The sequence below is a fragment of the Ixodes scapularis genome, unplaced genomic scaffold (genome assembly GCF_016920785.2).
Source record: "Ixodes scapularis isolate PalLabHiFi unplaced genomic scaffold, ASM1692078v2 PGA_scaffold0__279_contigs__length_252992795, whole genome shotgun sequence".
Classification (NCBI taxonomy): Eukaryota; Metazoa; Arthropoda; class Arachnida; order Ixodida; family Ixodidae; genus Ixodes; species Ixodes scapularis.
This window is the reverse complement of record NW_024609835.1, coordinates 126,780,344-126,804,993: the sequence shown is the minus strand read 5'-3', so window position 1 is coordinate 126,804,993 and position 24,650 is coordinate 126,780,344. Positions and strand designations below refer to the sequence as shown.

The 24,650-nt window shown below is 47.6% G+C and overlaps 1 protein-coding gene across 1 annotated transcript; it reads right to left on the bottom strand.

The window, feature by feature from the left end:
* Positions 1-372: 372 nt before the first annotated feature.
* On the bottom strand, positions 373-13,754 carry LOC8050391. The gene is made up of 3 exons (XM_040210546.2): positions 13,559-13,754; positions 5,934-6,116; positions 373-939 (listed from the first exon to the last, which is right to left on the bottom strand). The coding sequence occupies exons 2-3, from the start codon at positions 6,091-6,093 to the stop codon at positions 740-742; spliced, it is 360 nt and encodes a 119-aa protein (XP_040066480.1). The 5' UTR covers positions 6,094-6,116; positions 13,559-13,754; the 3' UTR covers positions 373-739.
* Positions 13,755-24,650: the final 10,896 nt, after the last annotated feature.

Here is a 24,650-nt window from a genome sequence, read left to right as displayed (position 1 = left end):
TTCGCGGAGTTTCGGCGTCTCGTAATGTGGCCGTGTCACAGAGTCTTTAAGCCTACTCGAACCATGTGGCAAAACGTACCGGGTGGGTCTTTCGTATTGTTAGAGACTGTATTTACCCCATGCAGGTGTACATACTCCCACAATACGAAAGACCAAGCCAGCGATGCAGTTTATGCGACGGTGCTATAGTACAATTTGACCTGAGGCCCTTGGTTTTTACGGAGAGAATAGAATAAAGGTTCGTTTCTTTTTTTAGTTCAAGCATTGTGAGCCTGGCCAAAGTGAATCTAGCCCTTGAAAATGCCTCGTAAAATGGGTCTTTCATATTGTTGGAGGCTGTACGTGTCAGGGATCGCGCTTATGAGTCTCACGTACGGGGCCAACGCATTTTTATTGGTCTTTCAGTTTTGTTCGATTTCACCAGATAGCATGCGTGGACACGCGAGTTACGAAGCAGCCAACGGTCCAATGAGACTCCCAACGAAATATGCGCAACGCAGACGAGCACACGTGTGGTTCAGAAGTACACTTTGCAACATCGTGTGACAGAGCATGCTGACAGGCCAGGGTGCCGCAACTTTCCGAACCAAGTTTCATGTTTGTCGATGCATATCTTCGAATAGGCTGAGGACAATGAACTCCGGAAGACCGAGAGGCACCTGAAACCGCGGGCATGTAGGAGGCGGCTATATGAGCACCTCGCGCAAGGCTCGCAGGAAGGGGCGCCGGTATAAGATGCTCAGGCGTCGGCGTCGGCGTCGTCACTGGTCTTCTTGTTCTTGTTGGCGGACGGATTGAAGAAGCCACTGAAACGTCCGAAGACGTCCGTAGCGGTCTTAGACACCGTGTCCCCGGCTCCCTGAGCCCAGGTCTGGAACTGGCCGGCGGCGTTCTTCAAGTTCTCCGGGACGTCCTCGGCTACCTTCTGCGCCTGGCCGCCTGCGATAGAGCATATGCGTTGGAATTTAATCGACCCCAGCGGAGCTTTATTTCCTTTCACTCAAATGTCACGACCGCAGCCGACGTATGCGATTCAACAGAACCAATATTAGGCGGCACCAAAAGTGCCTCATCATGGTGATCGTCGTTTTTGTGCGTTCGCTTTGCGCATTCGCTGTGCGTGATTGATTTACCCAGGGGTAGAAAACGCACAAAAATGACAAGCGCCATGACGATGTACTTTTTCCACTGCATGACTGTCTCTCTCGGATTGTAGCGTTGGCTGCGCTCCGAGTTAAAGTGAAGCAGTTTATTGAGGTCTCGTCCACTTTATTTCCCAGCGCCAGGTAGAGGGGTCACTGGTCACCAAACTTATACGGAAAGCTATGTCTTATCTCGTGGGAGAGCCGTCTTGGTGGAAGTTGAAGAGCTGCCCTCCATGACGTAGCACTCGATAGAACAGCCCGAGCGGGGGAGGCGACGCTCGCTCAAGCTCGATATCGCGGCTGGAGCGCAGGCTACGCATTTTTCGGCAGTCACACCTATGCACCAGAGAGAGTAACGAAAAGCGTCGATGGACCGGCAGCCGAAATTGCTGCGTTGTCCCCGGTACTCCCACGATTTCGGGCTTGAGCGAGCGTTGCCTTCCCTGCTCGGGCTTTTCGATGAGCGCTACGCCGTGAAGTATAGTCCTTCTGCTCCCGCCGGTATAGCGCTCCAGTGAGATAAGACCCGATTCGCGTGTTCCGTATAAGTTTGGTGTTTCGTCGGAACTGCTGTAACAATAAAAAAAAAATTATTCCAAGTTTTTAATTTGAGTGTTCCACCTCAACAGGGGCGGCGGAGAAAAGCTCACCGGAGAAAAACTTCTGCAAAAACTGTCCGACACGGAGAAAAGCTCACCGGCCCTTTGACGGATGCGGAGAAAAGCTCACCTACGGATCTAAGACCGAGCGTTCACTCAAGTGAAATAGGGTCACTCAAATGAAGTGTGCTGGGATGCCTGAATCGCATGCGGAACTTACTCTTAAAGTATTTATTTTTACATTTTTATCGTTCCTAAAATATAAATTTATTTTTTTTTAAATTAAAATTTTAATATTACGCTAATTAAGCAATAACGGAAGGGGGGTACAACCAGTGTCCAGGGCTGCAGCTCGGATAGTTTCTGGATGACCTGCCGTGTTTCAAAATGCATATAGTAATAAATAATTTATATTTTCTAGCTACAGTTATATTGGTCTGATATAAATTAAATGAATCTGACTGGAATTTTTATAAATCGTATTTTTTATTCATTATTTCTTTTCTTATTTTTTGCCCACAGCAGAGCGACCTGATATCAAGTTTGTGCAGTAACACCATCAACATAAACGAACGATGGGCTTCTTTTTTTTTTTTTCTTACATTCTGGTGGTTTATATTAAAACTAGTGCAGTGGAAATTCCTCGTTCGGGGCACAAACTTACGCAATAAATGTTTGACGCTAATCAACGCCTTCTCCAAGTAAAATGCAAATAACCGCTTCGCGCTAACTCTGTTGCATGGTGTACCGCCTGCGTGAGAGGCGCCTAAAACCTTGGTAGCACTACTCCTATTAAAGTCTAACGACCAATTTACATAATAATTTAATTCGAGGTGAGCTCTCCTCTGGGTCTGCCAAAAGACGGGTGAGCTTTCTTTCCGGACCCACACAAAAGTGGGTGAGCTTTACTCCGATTAGATTCCTTCCGGTTAGCTTACCTCCGGTGAGCTTTTCTCCGGGATTCATATAACACATCGCGTTATTTAAATGCATGGAATACACACAGGTCTAGAACATTCTGCGGAGATAAATCGGTGCTCCGTAGTAACTTACCCACACTGCAAACTGGACTCCTAAATATTAACATCACTTCGGAATCACTAACAAAAAAGTTGCTAATTTTATCTGTTCCATCTAATTAATTTATTCCCCACCCCTACTCGTTCCGACCTGGATGAGCATCATACCGGCGTGCGCTCGTGTATCACTAATGCACGTTAAAAAGCCCACTTTAGCGGTTGTACTGCACTGGCTAAATTGCTCATCTATAGCTGAGAGGCAAGTCGCCCGTAGAGGGAGTTAACTTCAGGCTGTATAAACATACAGACAACACAGCCTATATACAGTATAATGCCTAAAACACTTATAGATAACTTTTTTCGCGTGCGTTAGATTTGTGTGTGTGTGTGTTGTCTGTATAAACATACAGACAACAAAGCATATATATAATATCTAAATAACTTATCGACAACTTTTTTCGCGTGCGTTAGATTTGTCCGTGCGTGCGCGTGTGCGTGTGATGGGAGAGCCTCGTCAAGGTGCTTCGTGCAGCTTCTTTTTTTATCCCGGTTCCTCACTCCTCTCGAGTTAAAATAAAGATTATTACATTATACTATATTCTATTCTATTCTATTCTATTCTATTACAATACGGCTTAAGGGGCAACTTGCGCCACCAGTCCAGTTTTTTTTAACATATTATATTTTATATATATATATATAGATAAACTGAGGTCAAGACTTTCAATATTATGATTTCTAATACTTCTGATTTGTGTGCCGGAAGCGCCTCTTCACAACCGGGTGCGTGCACCATCTACCCTGCAAATCACCAAAAAGGAAATAATAAAAATGATCCATCCTTCCCTCAGGTTAAGTCATCAGTCAGATAACCTCTGCTTGGTTGTCTCCACATACCCAACATAACCAACATTCACTATAAATTAGCCCTGCCTTCGGCAACTGCCACGAGGAGGAAGTGAACGAAACCGATAGCAGCATTGACTCAAGGTAGCTTGCGGTAGTAGGCGACTGTCGCTGCGGGCAGCTAACTTCCGAATGACGAAGTGTAGCTCCCCACATGCTCTCACGACGTCACGGTGCATGAAGGAATTTAAAATTGTCCCGGTCGGTTCTGATAAGCACGGGAACTACATGAGCGTGTTGTGCCTTTTACAGTAAAGTATCAAGTATTCAGGTATTTCATCCTCCTCTCCCAATGTTCCATACACTCCATCTACTAATATCTTACTTGGTCCATCTGAGTCCGCAACCCGTCCGTACTGACCCCGACCAATTAAAGAACTTCTCCCAATAAAATCACAACTTTCTCAAGCACTATCCACCCGAGAGAAAAGGATGCTGGCGCCCTCTCTTGCGCGCTTGGCGAAATCCGTTTGAAACACCGATCACGTGATGGCGATGAAGCGCCTTATTCGAATTACTTCTTTTGCCACCCAATAACGAGCACTTCGGCCAAACAAACGGCACCAAGCGATCAAAACGGTCATTGGTGGCCTACTCACTGGTGTTTCACAAAATCTTATTGCGCGTAGATGTGAGGGAAGCGAACACATGCGTGGTCGTGTGAATAACTCCGAGCTGTGTGCCGGCCGACCGACGGCCGAGCCCGTGGAGCGAAATCTCGCGCTGCAGAACGTTTTGGATCCTGGATTCGATCTCTACCCCTGCGGGTTTCAATATGAGCGGACATTTGACGCGGTGTGCGGTCCTGTATTCACCACTGCATATAACGCCCGCTAAAGACTTCAGTCTAGGGGTCGCACTGCAATGGCCCCATCACCCCTCTGGGGTGAAGACGGCAGATCCCCTTATAAGGACTAGCATAACTTCCCGCTGTCTGAACTTACTACACACAGCAAATATAATTCTTGAATCTGTGCGCCTCTTTGCTTTTATTTTGATACGAAACACGAGAGTGACGGCGGATCTCTTTTATTCGCTTACATTTAAGCTGAACTCCCCCAGACAAAAATGCCGTTGTCAAAGTGTGATCACGGATTGTGAGTTTTGTCTGTTTTGAGCTCCGGTAACAGGATGCAGCTTGCCCTCAACACCTTGAAACGTGAAGCTGGAACTCCAATAAGTTTGCGTGTATTTCTTGCCTTATGCATTTTTCAACGGTGGGACCATAAACACTCCTTTTGGGGGCTGTGTTTCGCAACGCTAAATCATTCAAAAAAAGAAAAAAAAACGCAGTATAGTCAAATTAATAAGGTCTCTGACATAAAACATCTCTTCATAAAATAGCTACTTGTGACACTGTAGTACAGTGCGTAAACAAAGGCTACCTTTATGGAAAAGGCACGACAGGCGCTTATCAACAGGGGCTACAAGTTTCGTATTGCAGGGCTTCCGCACAAATTAATATTGAAAGAGTTAGCTAATTAGTATGTATTAATTGGCCAGTTTGGCACGTAGCACAATATATCCTGACTTGTTCAAAAAGGCTTTGAACAATACTGCATTGATTTAACGCGCGTAGCGTGTACTGCAGCTTCTAAATCTTGGCACAATTTAGCTGAAATACCTTGTATACCCAAAATTTTAGGGTTTTCCGGCGCTCGCTTTTGCTTCACGTACTGTGAGCAACAACAAAACCAGGCTGGTGTTTTGTGGAGAGATGTTCCACAGACTGGCGTTCTGTGGAACACCAGACTGGTGTTTTATGGAACATCAGTCTGGCTCCCTTCCCCCGGCGAACTTTTCACGCGCCAAGAATCCACGCATAAATTATAAAAGTCCGAACGGGAACGTTACCCACACCACACATAAACTAGACCCACCGGACCATCCCGCATGCGCCGCAAGTGGCAGGTGCCCCTCAGGACGAACACGCCATGTGGGACCGCCCCGTCACAAACCGCAGTACTCTTGAAATCACAAGCAAACTCTCTCCTCGCCCCATGAGCTGGGAAGACTGGGTCGCTGCACTTGACCCTGCCATCTTTAACTCATATTGAACTGCTCTTCTATGCCATATCAAAGAAGCCCCATCTCTACAACATCGACGAAAGCGACTTAAGGGTGACTTAACTTGAGGTGACTGCAAGTCACAGTACCCTCACCCGCACCCTAAAGATGGGGTTAATAAAGCGTTTTTACTCTCGCGCACGGTGTCGTTTGTCTGTGTGCATGTACGACAGGTCGAGGCTGGAGCTCGCACTCACCGAAGTTCCTCAGCGTCTCGGTGAAGTCGCCGCCTCCTAGTCCTCCTAGTCCTCCCAGTCCTCCCGACGGACTCGGGGCCTTCTGTTCTTCGGCTGGAGCCGTGCACACCAGCGCCACGAGGGCCAGGGTCAGGGCCGCGATGCTCAGGTAGTGGTACATTCTGGATCCTCTGGGCAGATCTCCTGGGAGGGTTAGCATCGAACAACACATTTCGTTTGAGAATACAGGGTAGTACTCGAAGACAAGGGCAAAAGGAAAACAACTGGACACCACTGTGCGCTACAGAAAAATCTAATAACGAACACGTAAAAGGGCCCGATGTGCTAGAAATCGAACTGAACAGCGCTGATATTTGGGCGAGTTGGTGCTGCATTTGAGAGTGCATGATAAGGCTCGAACATTTTTAGGCTTCGGTTCTCTTTGTCCTTGTCTTAGAGTGCTCCAATGTATTCCCGAATTCAGCCTCAACTCGCCCAACAATCAGCACTGTCCAGTTTCTTTCTTTCTTTCTTTATTTATTTGTGCATTTATGTTATTTACAAATACCCTCAGGGCCCCTAGGAGCATTACAGGGGGGAGTGGTTGGTCAGTGCGAGGCGAAACTTGGTGTTATCGGCATTTGTGACGATGTCATCGAGAAGGCCATTCCAGCCCATGATAGATTCGGGTAGAAGTGAACACTGATAGGCTGTGTATTTGGTTTGCGTCATGCCATCATGCATGCATGAGTAATCCAGTTTTGAAGAAACGTAGGTAAGGGCTAAGGACTTCGTTTCTCGAAAAATGGTATTTTATTCCAATGCGTGGCATGCACGTGACGTTATCAAGCCATACTCCTTGTCATTCCTAGGTGTGAAATGGTGCGAAATGTGTGCTGTAGAAACACCAGAATGGCAGCAGACGTGACGTCTGTGAAGCCGAATACCTTCTGCGTGCTGGCATCTATGTCTATATACTTGGCTGTTCATCGCGTTCAGAGAGTGTGCAGCAGCGTATTCTCTCAGAACTTACCGAGTCTATACCCAGCTTTCAGGTACTTTTCGTCTGTGCGATATCTTTTTCAACGATGCATCCATCCAAAAATTCCCTAGTTCTTAAAAGGTTTACTGCAAAACAGAACCGCTAAATACACGCCGGGTGCTATTCTAGCGAATCACTGTAACAATATAAGCCCCAAATATCGAACCAAACATGCGACGATCATTGTCCTCGTAGAATGTTTAATTAAACTACCAGAATGGTTCGGTATACCCAAAACGACGAACGTTGAGTCACGTTTTATTTTCTAAACTACTTCACTTTCATTTTGCGTTTCTCCGTTGCTATGATTGTGAAAGCAAATATTGCCCTAGTTTTAATAACGGGACTCGCGTTAGAATTTAACGCTGCTTCTTCTTCTGTTTGTGTGTTTATTCGTTTGTTTTAAACGAAGACAAAAAAGTATTAGCGATGTCTTCTATCTCACTACGCGCAGACCTAAAGACAGGTAGAAGGTCGACCAAGCCTCCTCTGAGTCCCTGCGTGGCTGTAACACAGCCCGGACAAGTCCGGACGTCGATTGGTGTCAACAATAGTGGACTGGCGGACGGTTAGCGTACAAAAAGCGATCGGTGCCAAGGCACGCATCGAGGCGTCGGGCAATCCCCGCCAAGACAGTGTAATCCCTCTCTGACTCCCTCTCCCTCCCTTCCTTTCTTTCTCTCTCTTTGTCGTCGTTTGTTCTTGCAGTACCGATTGCAAGCGGCGGTCTCCGCGTAGCCTTGTGCCACATTGATGCACGCCGCCAATATTGGTGCATTTCACAACGCGAACCTGAAATATTGACTCCTCAGACTCGAATCAGGAAATGACGCTGGTGTGACACGAATAGGAAATTAAGAACGCGCCTGTGTGAAACTTCCGCCCACGTTCATATGCGATGGAGTGATGATTGCCGGTAGAATAATAGGGAAATAAAAAAAAATCCAGATTCACCATTTCTTGCCGGTGCATCAAATCGAAAAGCCCTCACATGAGGCTTACTACTATCAACTATTCGTCAATTTAATTCTTAACATTCCTTTCCAAAACATCGGGGGAAAAAAGAGAGAGAAAAAAAAAAAAGAGGGAAGTTAACTGATGGTGGTAAGCGCTGGTTGAGTTGCTTAACAACATACGACGGCATTCAAGGGTATAATAAAGGAAGCCTATCTGTCCGTCGTACATGGTATCCAAGGGCAACCCAAGTCAAGGTCGACAGCGTAGTCGCGTCCTCGTGCGAAATATTACGACGTCGATGAGCTCTCTCCCTTCTTCTACCCTCGAGGTGTCTATACTCCGTTTCGCCTTACGATGGACCGCAGCGGACGCTATGGGACATCCCAGCCAATCCACCTCTGCGCATGTATCACGTGACCATACGCCCATCCATCGCTGCTCCCTCCCCGTAGGTCAAGTGACACTAACACGGCATTGGATTGACTCCAATGACTTCTAACGTCCGCAGTGGTCCATGGCAAAGGGAAGCGGAGTACGTATGGAGATAGAGCCCCACGCAACCAAATGAAGCCAAGCATCTTACGTTACGGGAGTTGAGGAGAGGATCGTATACGCGTCATCGCCTTTCAAAGCATTATCACGACGCAGTGAGGCCCTTCGCAATAATGTCACTTGAGTATGGGAAACACGTCAGCAACACTTTTCTTTTTTTTCCGCGGACGCACTGTCGGGTTGCGAAAGTGGAGAAGCTAACGTAGAGGCTATGGGGGAAACTACTATACGTGCCCAGAACATGGCAGAACAACTTGGCAACTGGTTTGTTGTGCGTCATGGCTCAGACATCGCGTTTATCGTCAATGCGTGCCTCCACCATCACATTTTCGTGAAGCCTAAGGAACGACGTTCTAGAAAGGGCGGTTTATTTTGGAATGGCATTGGAAAAGAAAACACGATCTCAATCGCTCCGCCCTCTTCCTTCTGTTTTCTTTTCTACTCGGATTTCTCGCTTCACGAATGCAAAGCGAGTCTTTGCCGCAAACAAAGCCCCCCCCCCCCCCCCCCCCCGCCCATAAATGTGCTTCATTTTTCCAAAAACGCTCAACCTCATCTAGAAAAAAAAAATAAAAAAGTTTTTTGTAGCAAACAATAAAAATAAATAAACACTTAACAGCGATTACGCCGGTCGTGTAGTTTAATTAAAAAAAAAATACGTGTAGCTACCGCCATTAGGAAGAAATGTCTTCGCTGCTCGGCTATTCAGTCAATGAGCAAAGCCAGTATGCATATTCGAGGCGAACATCCGTAGGCGCTCGGTAAAATGGAAAGCAAGAAGATTAGTGGCGCGGTTAGGCGTCCGCGGCTGCTTTCTTACGTGTCTTCTATCATAAAAAGAAAAAAAGAGGAGAGGAAGCGTAGTGACGTCATACTCTGAGGACCTGTAGCTATTTTGCGAGGGCTCCCGTGCGACGCACTTTGATTGCGCCGACGTGTTGCGCTAACACACGGGACAAATTAAGACTTCCGAAGGCCATCCGCGGACTGCACAACAAATGGCGCTTTTTGTTCTACTCTCGGGGAGTTTCCCAGCACGAGCTCGGGGCGGGCCCTCTTCGCGCCGACGAGGAAGTAATTGGACGCCGGAAGTTGACCAACGCCGCTCGAAATCAGCCGGAGGGCGGACGCACACGGTGTCGATACAGATATCTGGGCCTCCGTCCTGATCAGAGTAACGAGCTGAACCGAATAAAAACGAACCTCCTGACTTGGTAGACCAGAGTCTACAAAGTTGGCTTCCCCGAACCGCACACTTCTGAATTTTAGCACCCCGATCACGCGTCCATGCACGACAACGTGCACAGCGATATCGAATATTTCTCGACAATAAGCGGCATGCGCTGCTCTGCCCAAGCCAAGAATTTCTTTAAAAGGGGGAGGGAAGGAAGTGTGTGTGTGTGTGTGGGGGGGGGGGGGGGGGGGGGGGAGTTTCAGCCTTATCGGCTCGCCCCATGGCTAAGACACTGAAGCGCTGTACCAAAGAAGATGCATAGGCTTTCACGTTTCACGATGTCTATTTGGATTCTAGAATAACGGATACTTCCGACGTAGCCTACGGAATGTCTCAGGGCGACATCGCAACGACGTATCCCGGTTTGTGACACGCGTTTTGTGGTCACTGCCGCGTTAGAAGGAACCAGAAAACGTTTCGCCGAGTTTTGCTTCGAACAAAAAAGAGGCTTATATTCTACGGAGGTGAGAGCGAGAGGAATATATCATATATCAGCAATACCCTCTTCCGATAACGCTTTGTTGCATCCAATCAAATTGATTTGTTATCCACATTTGCACCATCCTCGAGCGTTTCACTGTCACTGGCAGCCTATGGGCGTCTAGCAATATCCAGGCGGCGCCACCACTGTCCGTTTGCACTGTCTCCCGCCACGTTTCGTGCACTCTATAGGGACAGTAAGTAATCCAACGGCACGCGGAATCACCAGTCTCATGAAAGCGTCAGGTCACACTGTCGATCGATAATTTCAAACTAGGGCCCTCTCTGGACATTTGTTCGCACTATTGGGGCGGCTGCTAAATTGCCGCGATGTGGCGCAGCGTCAATCTTGCAGCCGCAGTACGGAGGGGCCACAGAACAGCTTGAACAACTCATAGAAGAGAAATCAAAAGACCAAATGCGAAGAGGCGAACGCGGTAATAAATGTCCCCGCCCTATTCAAGCTGCTATCAACATCGCTGTTGAGGGCACAAAGATTTTGTTTTTTACTCTCTCCTAATTATATTTCCTAGTCTTTTTCCGCTCGTAGTTTACGAAATAATAAACGAAAAGCTCCAGCTAAGAGGGGTGCGTGCGACCTTAGATTTTCCCAGCGTCTTCCCCACCTTGGGTGTTTAACCCTCCATTATTTACATCAGACATATAGGAAACCTGCGAAAACATTTGTTCAACAAAACGCTGTTTGCTAACAGGCAGACGCGCATGTTAGTTCCTTCCAAAGTTTAAGGCCTTTCTGAGCGCGCTTCTAAAGCTTACTACGGGAAACAAATTAAGGAAACGACCCCGAAAAGGACGCCGCGCCTCTTGGCATCCTTCTGTTGACTTTTTTTTTTTTTTCCCCTTAATTTACATATTGCTGTGCGAATTGGTTAGGTTTACCTATGGAAGCATATTTGCGGAACGCTTCGTGAAGGCGGGTTTACTAAGTCAAACTTAAGCGAAGAAAGAGCCACGCCTACGACTCGTGAACCCTTTCAGTTAATATACTTTTATTTATGAGATCATTCGAACCAATGAAAAAAAGTGCATTCAAAGTTTTCGCAAAAGTGACTTTGTGCGGTGCATTTATCACATTTAAAGTTCATGAGTGTCGGTTCCAAAAAACAAATATGCGGTCTGAAAATTTTTTTGTTTTCCATGCGCGGCTAGGAAGGAAAACGGAGACAAGCCGTCTTGTTGATGACGTGGGTCAGGGGAGAACCCCCGAAAAACATCGGGGGCACGATGAGCATCTAAAAGTCAATTTCCATTTCTCAAACTCTTCAAAAGGGTTCAACCTGTAACCGTAATTGTCGTCAATACTGCAGTCGCAACATGACCCGTCTAACTATTCATTAAAAATTTAACTACAAGTTTTTTTGTTAATTATCCAACTTATTGGGACAATTACCTCCCCCCCCCCCCCCCCCCCCCCCCCCCCCCAATGAATCTTCGCCTCGTCGTTTAACTTGGAGTCGGTTTAACTCACCCGCACAGACGCGCACTGGCGTAGCTTTCGCTGCTTTCTTTTTTATAACTATCTATAGAGTATTTAAGAAAGAAAAAAAAACACGGCCAATATTTACATTAATGTCAAGAGGATATGTGGGCATGATGCATATATATACTCAAAGGTTAGGTGTTTGGAAACAGGTCTTAGAGCTGCTGCTCTTCGTGGGATGACTAGCACGACATGAATCTGAAATCGAGGGGAAAGTATTTTCACAGAGTAATTTTTTGTGTATTTTTTATTACGAATTTTATTAGGCATATATTCTCGAAAGAGCTTAATCTCAACTGTTAAAAGCGCGCAGTTGGTCTATTGTTCCCAAAGTTTGCTAAGCGATCTGCTTGCTTTTAAATGCCCTCATAGTTTCTTCTCACGTATATCGGGGGCGGGGGGGCGGGGGGGGGGGGGGGGGGGGGGGGGGTGCGAAAGCAGGAGTTTTTAAAGTTAAGTTGATCGTTTACAAACTATAACGTAGGCGAGTGGCGCACCACGGTACCGCAACAGCTGGAAACAGGAGTAGTGTTTCATGAACGACAGTTGCTGTTTTTCGGGGGGTTCTCTTCTATTTATTTTTGCTGCGTCTTTCGAGTATTCGGTGTACATAGAAACCTATTAAAAAAAAAACTTTATTTATTAAAATTTTTGTCAAAAACATATCCTAACTTATATAGGTAAGACGTCGATTAATTTTGTTATAGTCTGAATCACGTGCGATTTTTTTCCTTTTTTTTTTGGTTTTACACAGGTGGTTTTGCTTTAATTTAGGCCGGCCTGCGCAATATATGATGATGCAACTCGCTCAAGTTGAGCGTGCATCATCATATATTGCGCAGGCCGGCCTAAATTAAAGCAAGACCACCTGTAAAAAATAGGATCAAAAATGGCACGTGGTTTGGAAAATAACACAATTAACCCAAGTCTTCTTTCTTCTTTTTTTTTAAGAATCTCGCGTGGTCATTGTTGTATACTGAAATCACAATTATAATTATAACGGAACCTTATTTGCTCCTAACGACAAGCAATTACCGAACATAACAAAAGGCCCGAGACTGCAGGTAAAATACGACGCAAACACTGAAAGGGGTCAAATTGAGGTCTCAAGTTGAGACCTTTTGTGTCATTTTCTTTTTACCTGCAGTCTCGGGGTTTCGTCACGCTCAATGTACACTAGGTCGTTTGCGCACTCAGATTCAGTCCAGGAAACGCTCTCGGTACTTTTTTTTTTTTTTTTTCAGAAATATCAGAGAGAGTTTTTAGCGTTTTCTCCGTGCAACATTAGACATTTTATTCACACGTTTTCCAGCTCTTATACTTTGGCATACGAGGACAAACGCCGCGTGCAACAAGAGGAGTGCTCATTTAGAAACATCTAATTGTGCCGTTTTCATCTTTGCGTTTCCATGCACGTTTTCACCTCAGAAACCGTAGCTAGAAAAAAAAAAAAAGTATACCATGTGACTATCCGCTAGCAAACTGCTATGTTGTGTGCACTTAGTCAGGTGGGATTTTTCTTAAATCTCGAGCGCTTTCTTCGAAGCTCGAAATAATGCAACACATAGAGGCTACCTTGATGAAAGCGACACGTTGGGATGTTTCTCAACATGGGCTACAACTTTTGTATTGAGGGTTTGCGCACAAGCTAATATTTTAAAAAAGTTAGCTCATTAATCTGCGTTACTAAACCACTTACCGCGCATCGCAAAAAAATGTGTATATACTTCGACTCGCTCAAAGGGAATGCGAACAAAATCGCGTCAAATCAACACCACCTATTTCTTCTTTTCTTTTTTCAAGTTTGGGCACAAGTTAGCTGAAACAACCATTAGATAAAATGGCGATGCCTATTTCCCCGCATCGGAAAGGGAGCTCACCTGGGCGTATTTCACGGGACGTCCTGACGGCACGGCGACGAGCAGTCGAATGTCCTCGCGCCCGCGTTGCCTCCCGCGCGGTTGTTGCGGCGGCCTTGTCCCGTGACCACGAGTCGCGCTGGCTGCCGACTGCGTTTCCTCCTCGTGACGTGGGCCCCGCGGCCAGTCGGCTCGGAACGGAGCTCGTCGTGCGGGCTTCCCAGAAGATGCGCCTGGGAAACGCCGAGCCAGCTTTATCTGCACTGCAATGTGAAACACGATGCCGCGCGAGAACTCCGACGAGCCAAACCCGCATATGTATGTCGCGCCGGCGGAACAAATTGCCGACGTAGATCCAGCCGACACCACCGAAAATAATCGAAGCCTGTGCACTACAAGTGTGACGTCATCACAGTGATTGAGGAAGGACACCGATTGGACACGAGTACTACGTCAGCGTCGGGCCGGGCCTCGTGTCCAATCAGCGTGTCGAAGGACGCTCGGCATGGAGCTCGGGTCCAATACTAGTCCTTTTCGGAATTTCGAAATGAGGCGTCGTGCTGCCGTCATTAGTGGGTCATGCGCTACGAGCGCACATTGGACACGAGCGCTTCATCAGCATTCGGAGCGCGTACTCGGATTGAAACGCATTCCACGCGATGCTCGACGCGAACTCGGAACAATCATGGGCTTCACGCCGGAGGTTCCAGGAGAATGAGAGATTGGGTTGTGTGTGTGTTTATACAGCCTAGAACTTGGTCTGCCTCACAGGGGCGACGAGTCTCCCAGCTGTAGATGAGAAATTTAGCCAGTGCGGTGCAGCCGCTAGCGTGGGGTCTTTAACGTGCGTCACGCAGTAGTGATACACGACCGCACGCCGGTACGATGCTCATCCAGATCGAAACGGGCAGGGGTGGGGCTCGAACCCAGGATCCTTGGGTTCTGCAGCGCGAGCTTTCGCTCCACGTGCTCCGAGCTGGTGTGCGCTAGACCACTCGGCCACCGATCCCCCCTCCAGGAGAATGAGGGGGATGTTCGCAGGCCTTGGGGGGTCGGTGGCCGATTGGTCTAGCGCACACCAGCTCGGTGCACGTGGAGCGAAAGCTCGCGCTGCAGAACCCAGGAATCCTGGGTTCAATCCCCACCCCTGCCCGTTTCGATCTGCACTGGCTAAATTGCTCATCTACAGCGAGTGACTCGTCGCAACTTTGAAAATGGCTGACCAACTACACGCTGTATATATATCCACACAACCACCAATTATTTGGCCGACGCAAAACGGCAGACGCGTCTGTCTCAGTGTCGCCGCCTGCTAACCTCGCGCTCGTTGTGTGACGCTGCGAAACACGCTGGCGGCGACGCTGACGCAAGGAAGGTGGCACTGCGTGGATCCACTATGTGATGACGCTTGAGGGAGTAGGCAAGGGGGAATTGGCGCAAATCCTGATTATTTTGGTTGTATTGGTCGATTCAACCCAATGGAATTGTGCTCATTACCCGTGCTTATCACTAGGCAAAAAAAAAAAAAAGGGAAAAAAAGAAAAAGGTGCTGAGCCACTGGGCTGCGGATATTCGACGCACGTGCGGAGTTTGATATATTCCGCGGAAGAGAGCTACTGTACACTCTAAAAAAGTTTGTGCGTCCACTTTCACGCACAACCCTCGGACAGCCAATCACCGCAGCTTACGGAGGCAGCTCAGCGAATGGCAATGCCGAAACATATGTTTAGACCAAAAAACGCAGTCTGAGTTGTGACATTAAGCAATGCAATACGTCACGCTTGCATTGCTTAATGTCACAACTCAGACTGCGTTTTTTGGTCTGAACATATGTTTCGGCATTGCCATTCGCTGAGCTGCCTCCGTAAGTTGCGCTGATTGGCTCTCCGAGTGTTGTGCGGGAAAGCAGACGCACAGGCTTTTTTTTTAGAGTGTAGTAAATACCACGTAGTTAATACAGTGCTCCTCAAACTTTATGACGCCGCCACGAGTCGTATATATACGGTGAAGTTTTGATTCACCGATCAACACAGCCTCCTTGAGGAAGACATTCCAGCTGCTGCAATGGCCAATTTAGCTTTGACTATAGTACGTAATAGCTCGTAGAATACGATTCTTGTACTCTCGCTGAATACTACTTAGAATGACTCCCTAACATTAATAACCGTATATATATATATATATATATATATATATATATATATATATATATATATATATATATATATATATATATATATATATATATATATTGTTACGGGTAAACCAAAAACCGCCGTTCCAGTCTCGTTTCTTCGTCTTCTTCTACCCTTAGTCCACCTCTTCTACCTTCACCGTTACACTCGCCCCTCCCGTGCACTGGGCTGTCCGTCTCGGACAGAAGCAACATGTTCATCGCGCGTTACGTAAAGTTTCAGTTGGCCAACGTGAGCAGTGAGAGTCCGGTGTCTACCTGGTTGAGGTAGCGTCCGAAGCTTCTCGAGGCGATATGTTACCGGACCGAGCTGTTTGCATATTTTAAAGGGTCCGCAGTACCTTGGCATTAATTTCTCTGATCGCTGTGGGCGTCTGAAATGACTTCGAAGAAGCACTAAGTCTCCCGGATTCAACGACGGTCTCCCATTTACTCTTCTTAGACGCCCTGCATGTAGCGACTGCTTGTGAAGGATGGCCAGTCGAGCTCTTTCCCTTGCTTCGATTAATCGGGCGGAAAAGTTACCATCATAGTCTTCTGCCCGGAGGGTCCATGTCATCTCGATTGCTGTCTCCTCTGGAAGCGTGGGGAGTCTCCCGTAGACTAGTTCAAATGGCGATTGACTCGTCGTTTCTTGTTGAGACGTGTTTAGTGCAAACGCGGCTGTGCAGACGTATTGGTCCCAGTTCTTGTGGGACGCGTTGACGAATGCTGCCATTACATCGACCAATGTGCGGTTGGTGCGCTCGACAAGACCATTTGTTTGAGGGTGGTAGGGTGAGGCCGCTGCATGTTGAATCCCGTAATTTCTAAGGGTATCCTTGAAAGAACGCGACATGAACGACGTTCCTCTGTCAGAGATGATCATCCTTGGAGCTCCGTGCCGACACACTAGATGGTTATTTACGAAGCTGACAAGGTGCACCGCTGACGTATCGGGAACTGCTTTGACCTCAACCCACTTCGTTAAGTAGTCGGTCGCCACAATAATGTGCCTGTTGCCAGTATCTGATTTCGGGAAGGGACCAAGGTGATCTATTCCCAATACTTCGAATGGACTCCTTGGGGGTGGTATCTGTTGAAGGTCTGGTTTGCCTAGGTTCGGTGGTGTTTTGCGCATTTGACAAACGGTACATGAAGCGACGTACCGCCGAACGTCGTTCCTCAAACCCGTCCACCAGAATCTTCGCAGGATCTTGTCCAGCGTTCGATGCTGTCCGAGATGCCCTGAGGTCGGAGCGTCATGGCACATCTCCAAGATATTTTTCCTAGCTTTCTTGGGGACAACAGGAAGCCATGGCCCTGAAGCACGTGAACGATGGCAAAGTAGACCATCTTGTAGCTCGTAATGTTTTCGCAAGCAACGTAGTCGTCGTGTAGAAAGTGAAGAAGAATCGTTGCTTCCGACCGTAAGCAACTGAATTATTTCCGATGCTTCAGCGTCTTCCGATTGCATGTGTTGCAGATCTAAGATTGAAGACACAGGAAGAACTTGTAGCTCCTCTACCGGATTACGTGACAAGAAATCAGCATCTTGATGGTACCTCCCACTCCGGTGAACAATACAGAAGTCGTACTCTTGCAGCTTCATGGCCCATCTTGTTAACTTCGGGGTAAGGTCGCTCTTGGATTGAAGCCACCGCAATGCTACGTTATCCGTGACCACCGTGAAACGCTTGCCATAGATATAAGGGCGAAATTTTTCTACAGCCCACACCACCGCGAGACATTCCAGTTCGGAAGAGTGGCACCGACTCTCTGGTTCACTCAGCTTCCTGCTTGCATAGGCGACGGGTCGTTCCCGACCATCCCTATCTCGCTGAAGAAGGACGGCACCTAACCCTTCTCCACTGGCGTCTGTGTGAAGGAACGTTGGGGCGTCCTCCACAAAATGTGCAAGCGTAGGCGGTTCAAGGAGGGATCTTTTCAAATCCTCAAAAGATGCAGCTTCGTCTTTGCCCCATTTCCACTTGGTATCTTTTTTCAGAAGTTGGTTCAAGGGAGCAGCTTTAGCAGAAAAGTTACTGACGAAGCGACGAAAATAAGAGGCAAAACCCAGAAAACTCTTCAGTTGCTTGATGCTAGTGGGTGCGGATATGCTGGCAAAGGCTGATAGCTTCGCCGGGTCTGGCCGAATTCCATCTTTGCTGACCACGTGACCAAGGTAGGTTACTTCACTGTACCCGAAAAAACACTTGGATGGGTTTAGACGTAGTCGAGCGTTCGTGAGGGCGTCTAAAACAAGACCTAGACGTTGCTGATGTTCGTCGAAACTGTCGGCATAGACGATTACATCGTCTAGATAGACTAATGCCATGGTCCATTTTAGACGGCCGAGAACCCTGTCCATGAGACGCTGGAAGGTCGCCGGCGCATTACACAAGCCAAATGGTAAATGCCGGAACTCAAACAGTCCGTCGGGTGTCACAAAGGCTGATTTTTCAGCGTCGTTTGACTCGAGTTCAACTTGCCAGTATCCTGAAATGAGGTCTAATGTCGTGAAGTATTTGCAACCCTGGAGCCGATCGAGAGCATCATCAAGCCGAGGCAGGGGATACACATCGGGCTTAGTAATGCTGTTTAACTTTCTGTAGTCTATACAGAACCTTGTCGAGCCGTCCTTCTTCTTGACGAGCACGACGGGTGATGACCATGGGCTGTTGGAGTGTGCCACTACGCCTCTCCGGAGCAAATCGTCCACTTGAGCACTGATCTCCTGTCTTTCGGAGATCGACACTCGTCGGGGTTGGTGATGTATTGGCGCGTGGTCACCGGTGTTGATGGTGTGGCGAATTAAAGGCGTACATCCCAATTCTTGCTTTGTAATGGCTATACAGTGACGGAACGTTTTGAGTAACGACTGTATGGACTCCCTCTGCGTTGCTGTTAGGTCTGGTCCAAAGTTAAATTCAGTCCACGGAATGTTGTCATCCTTGTTGAGTCTGCTCTCTGGGGTGGGTACCACCGGAGAACATGCAACGGTTGCGATCATGGTCTCTGGCAATATTTCAGAAGCTATTCCTAAACTTTCACCTCGCTTAAGGTGAATGTCATCAGTGGCCAAGTTAATTACTAGAATGTTAAGGGCACCTCGTCTCGAAGAGATAAGGGAGCGAGGTGTTGCAAATTCAGTCCCAGGTTGTGAGTGAAGAACCGCTTCGACTAAAAAATCTCCTGAACGCCGATTACCCTGAATCGACGATTGAACCCAGACCGCTGAAGACTTCGGAATCGTTACGTCTAGCGTGGAGACAACTAAGCAGGTGGAGGGATCGTGGGTGAATTTTAGAGGTAACAGAGGATAGAAAACTTTCACCCATGTTCGACAGAAAACTTCAACCGATGTTCTGGCTACCAGTTGGATGTTACCCGAAAGTATTTGGAAACACTTAGCCAGGTGCAGTAGTAGACAGTAGAAGTAGTAGAAAAATGTACTAGGTTGTTTAATGTACGGCTTGGGATCATCACAATGGATCGAGGGAAACGTGCCCTCCGACGTCATCTGGGACTTAGACGGCTGTGATGATGACAAAGCAGCGTGGCCACTTGCAAAGGATACTAGCAACTCCACCTCGGAACACCAGTCACAACCGAGAATGACTTGTGGGTTTAAGTTTTCCACAATAAAAAAACAAAGATTTACAGTCCTGCCCAGTGCTTCGACGGTCAATTCGCAACGCCCCAGGTAGGGTATGAGAGTACTGTTTGCTGACACCAGTCGAGTGTCCTTAGAGTCAGTGGCCGCTGGCGCGTGGTCCGTCGATCGCAGCAAGGCAGCATCAATGACGCTCACACCAGCCCCCGTGTCTATAATGGCATCGACTGGTTGCGTGACTCCGTGTATTAGAATTGAAAGGTGAGGTGTAAGCGACCTGCTCACCGACGCTGCGGCCAGGGGGACTTCGTGGATTACGCGGGACCCTGCCCCGTCGGGCCCGCGTGGGTGTTTTCCTGACGTTGAGAGGTTGGACTCGGGCACGAGCGAGCCAGGTGTCCTGGACGTCCACAGTTGAAGCAGTGGCGCCAGTCAGGCCTACGACGCCTGTACTGCGAGTTGTCGGGTAGAGGATTCTGAATCGTCGGTCGGACGGTAGAGGTGGTGGCTCTGTTCGCCGCGTCCATTTCCAGCGCGTGACCGAGTGCAGCGCTGAGTGTGGTAGGACGAGCGAGCCGCACAAACCGCTGAATTTCGGTGTTGTGAATGGCATCAATGAAAGCTGATGTAGTCATCAGGTGAAGCGTGGCTTCGGAGCACCCTAGAAGTGCTTTTCTTGCCAGTCTATCGATAGTGTCGGCCAGTTCTTGGAGTGACTCTGTGCCCTGGCGATAGGTTTTGAGTGATGTGAGATGTAGCTGCTGTAGATGGGCATCATTAAAACGAGCTTCTAGTGCTTGCAGAAGGAGCTCATACGTGGTTCGACTTGAATCCGGTACACTTTCAAGGAAGTCGGCGGCCTTCCCACGGAGCTGGGCGACCAGGGCTGCAGCCTTGCCATGGGAATGCCACCCATTGTGTTGGGCTACTGTTTCGAATTGGATGACAAATGCGCGCCAAGATCCAAGTCCATCAAAAGTTGGAGGTTTGAGACGCGTACCATCGGAATGTAGATGAGCAAGTCCAGCCTGGGGTCTCTCAGCTTCGTCGGGTGGGCGGCGACATACGGTCGATGGCTCTTGAACTTGTGGAAGGTCACCTGAGTCTCCTCGTCGCATGGTTGGGAGAGCTTCTTCAAGGAGGTGCTGCAGGCGGTCTTGTACAGACGTGAGGTGGTGGTGAACCTCGGTGAGGCGTTGGTTCACGTTCTGTTCAACGTGAGTGACGCGGGCGGCGAGGCGACTGTCGAACTGTTCAAGCAGAGCTGCGGCATCTGTCGCGCTCTTCTCTGCTAACCGGTTGTAGAGCTGTTCAGTAAGCTCGGCCCACGGCGTCTCCGCTGTTGCTGCGTGGGAGCGGGTATTCATGCTGTTTGGAAAACCGCTGCCACCATTTGTTACGGGTAAACCAAAAACCGCCGTTCCAGTCTCGTTTCTTCGTCTTCTTCTACCCTTAGTCCACCTCTTCTACCTTCACCGTTACAATATATATATATATATATATATATATATATATATATATACAGTCAGCGGCAATTTGAGCTGGCGCAGTGCAGTGCTAGCCGAAAGGTGTAAAATGCCACATCCTCCGGCTTGCTATAAGCTATGAAACTGACTGTCACATTGCGACAATAGGAAATGTGGCTGCCCATTCTAACGTCTTTGCGCAGTTTAGTGTACTCGGAGCTTCCCGCTAGAATTGTGTGTCACCCCGGCCTGAGCGTCGCTTGGCCAGTTCATATTGTCGCACCCCGTACCATATATATATATAACATTCGCAAGCGTGCATGCCTGCACCATTGTATTTTGCCAGTTGTCGCGTTGGCCTCTACACCGTGTACGTGTCGGCGTGACGGTGTCCATTGAACCACAACGAGACGACGGCAGATCTCAAACAGTTCGTTTACGCAGGGAGTGAGAGAGAGAACACTTTATTGACTGAGGAAATGGGTCAAGGGGAAAGCGGATGTGATGTTTATAAACGGAAGCCTGATTCACAATGTTATAGTAGCTTCCGCTCTTTGCGCATACCCGTACCGTCCGCCATTGACGCACTCGAGATTGGAAAAACGTGGCTTTTGAGAAGGTTCAGCAATATACGGTGAGATATTGAGGAAGAGGAGAAGACGAGGGAACTCATGCAGGAACGTCAGTCCGCCCAACTCTGATTGGATGGATTAGCGGGTAGACGTAAAGGCTAGCTGCCTTTGTCTCTACTCAGTGTCCCTCCAACTAGGGCGAACAAGGGGGTCGTGTGCTCCTCGCGCATGTGTCTCGCGTTCGAATGCGCGACGCCGGCGTTCGAACGCGCTCGAACCGTGAGTATAGAGAAAAAGGTAGCTAGCCTTTGCGTCTGCCCACTACTCATTCCAGTCAGAGCTCGGCGCTCGGACGACCCCCCGCCCGCTCTCGAATGCTCCTCTCCCTCACTTTCTTACCGCATAAACGTCCGACGGATAATACAAACGAGTTCCCTGTGTGATGCGTAAAGGCACGAACGCCGTCTATCCAACAGTCCTCGGGTTTCTCGATCATGACGAGCATTCCAGAATCAGCGTACATTCAAAACTATACGTATGCGTCTGCTTCTAAGCATGGATGAGGCTTATCGTCATCGCCACTGCACCTACAATGGACGCCTCCTGGGTAACCAAAGGCCGTGGCGCTGGATCTTCTGCGTCACTTGCCAGGGCGCCAAGGCGGGGCGCAAACTGAACACGAGTGCCTGCGTCAAGGTTCGGCCGGAGCTCGGGTCCTCACTGATTGGACACGAGTCCGAGCCGAACGATGACTCAACACTCGTATCCAATCTGTCCGCCGCTCTGGCCTCCGGTAGGGGACGTAAAAAATCCAAAAATACGGCCTCGTTCACCTTGGGGAAAAAAGAAGGGGGGGGGGGGGGGGGGGCTACGTCACGCAATGTCATTTCGTCATTTCGCTAGTTGCTACTAGTTCGCTAGATCGAAATTCACGCTGCATTGAAACCTGCCGTATCCTCGAACAGCAAGGCATGGAGGTTGTTACTTTTCCAGTTTTGGTTAAAAAGTTGTACTCATAAGGCAGGGTGGAGAACAAAACCCAAGATGGTTCATAGTGACTTGAATCACAATTTCAAGCATAATTTAGATCAGACCAGTTTTACTCTGGTGATTTAAATGAACCTTTCCTGCAAAAAAGGATATCGAAAATGTGTTTTATTTATCATTTGTTTTTTTTATTTTATGCTTTCTACGTGCATTTGCTCTGTATTTAAATAAAAAGAAAATCATCAAGCAAGGAAGGTGTATATCTGATGGAACACAAGCAAAAAGCTATTGCTCTTCTGAAAAAAAAAAAAAAAGGAACTTCCAGCTTTTTTTTTTTTTACGTTACATATCGTTCGTCAGTCACATAAAAGCCTATTGCGAGCAAATCAAAAAGCAAAATTCAAAGCCAATAAAGCTTTTCAACGAGCTAAAACATCGAGCTTTTTGTTTTTAGTATGCCTGGGTTCACTTCATTAAAAGTTACTACTTATACTGTACTTCAGGTTGCAGTAATTCTTTCTTCCGCACTTTTTTCAGTGATCGGGCGGATTGATCAAACAATCTGTCATGTTTTAGAATGCATTTAGTGATAAGGAATCACTATTTTCTAGCTACAATGGTTTAAATCAAATTAATATGAAGTAAATAAAATAAACTTTATTAAACCAAATAATTCTGTTTTTCTTTTTGATCATAATTGTTTTTTCACCTCGTGATAACGTAAGTGTGCTTTGATTAAAGAGATGAACTAATTGTTCGCTATCAGCAGTGTATTCGATATCATGACACGCAAAAATTGTGAAACTTAATGCAATCATCGAAGAAGAAATAAATTCCGAGGACTTCTAAGCACTTACGAGTTGTGAATGCGAAAGCATGAATGTCGAATCGAACGCCGCTCAGTGCTCCTTCGAGTTTTGCGGTGCGAGTATTGAGGCGCCGCCATGTTCGTCGCTGCCGAAAAGAGCACCCGCGCGCCAAAGAGAGAGAGAGAAAAAAAAAGGTCATGCGCAGTTAATGTGCATGTTCTCTATTATGAATATTGATGCCTGGGTGTTGCCAACCAGTGACGGATCTTCCTCCCGCGATATTGCAAAAAAACGAAACGCACAGAAACAAGTTGAGAGAGCTAAAAAGCAGCTTGAATGACGAAAGCTGCGTGGTAAGCAGCGGGTAACTACAAACAAATAGGTCGTCAAGCGGTCGTCAAGTTTCCTTACGAGAGGGCCGACGCCGACTTCTCGCTTTTAGATGACGAGGGACATGCAGCCGTCATTTCCAAGGTTCTATAGCTTTCACGGAGCAGTTGTTGAGGATCGATTCTCTTTATGAGCGCTTTAGCTGTCTCTTTCTCTGCTCGTAGTCATTATGCGACAAAAACAAAACAAAATGAATGGCGCCTCACGCGCGTGCTCGCTTGGCTGCGGCTTCCCAAGAGCAGTTGATGACTTCCTTCACGGGGCTCGTAAAGTCGTTCTGTCATGGCCTTACAACTTCTCTCCCCCCCCCAGGAAGGACTGCCCGACCGCCTATTTCTCGCGTAATGTAGTCGGCCGAAGTAAAGCGAAATTGGTCCCGCAGGTGTGTCCGTGACTCGTCTGGAATCACCAACGCGCTGCTTACAATATATTCCGCGTTGGCCCACACCTGTTGCAGGGTGTACTGCGCGAGTCCATAAACCAAAGTCGACTGATGTGAAGCACCCGCTAATGCGGCGCGTCACGTCCTCGGCACGTCTTGGTGTGCAGATTTGGCCGTTGTACGGATGTGGGAAAACTGGTTTCGATCCAATGGCGAATCTTCGTTTCCTTCGGTCAAAAGCTTCGATTTCATACAACATCTACCCAAATATGGTTTTATTATTTTTTCTTTCTTTTTTTTTTTTTTTTTCTTTTTTGTGTGAACAGTGCGTTTTACTGAGAGTAATTTTTTTTTTTGTACGCAATGGGCGAAATTCATTTCAGTGGAAACCTAGACTAATTAGGGTGAGTCGAATGTACTCATAAGGAAGAAAAAAGAGATACAGCTAGGTGACATAGGCCAGCTGTATTTCTCCTGTAACAGTGACATCACTTGTTTGCAGTATGGTAATGCAGGTATAAAAGAATGGTCGAAATAGGTAGAAAACGAGGTGTGCTGGGCGAACTACAGAACGAGGCAAAGAAAAAAAAAAGACCTCTGCGAAGTATTTTGGGATACATGCGCTTAATTACGAGAACTAGGACTGTGTAGTCAATTGACTAACCGTCCGATATATGCGTTAATGTTTTATTGCGATTGTTCTCTTTTTAACTAGTTA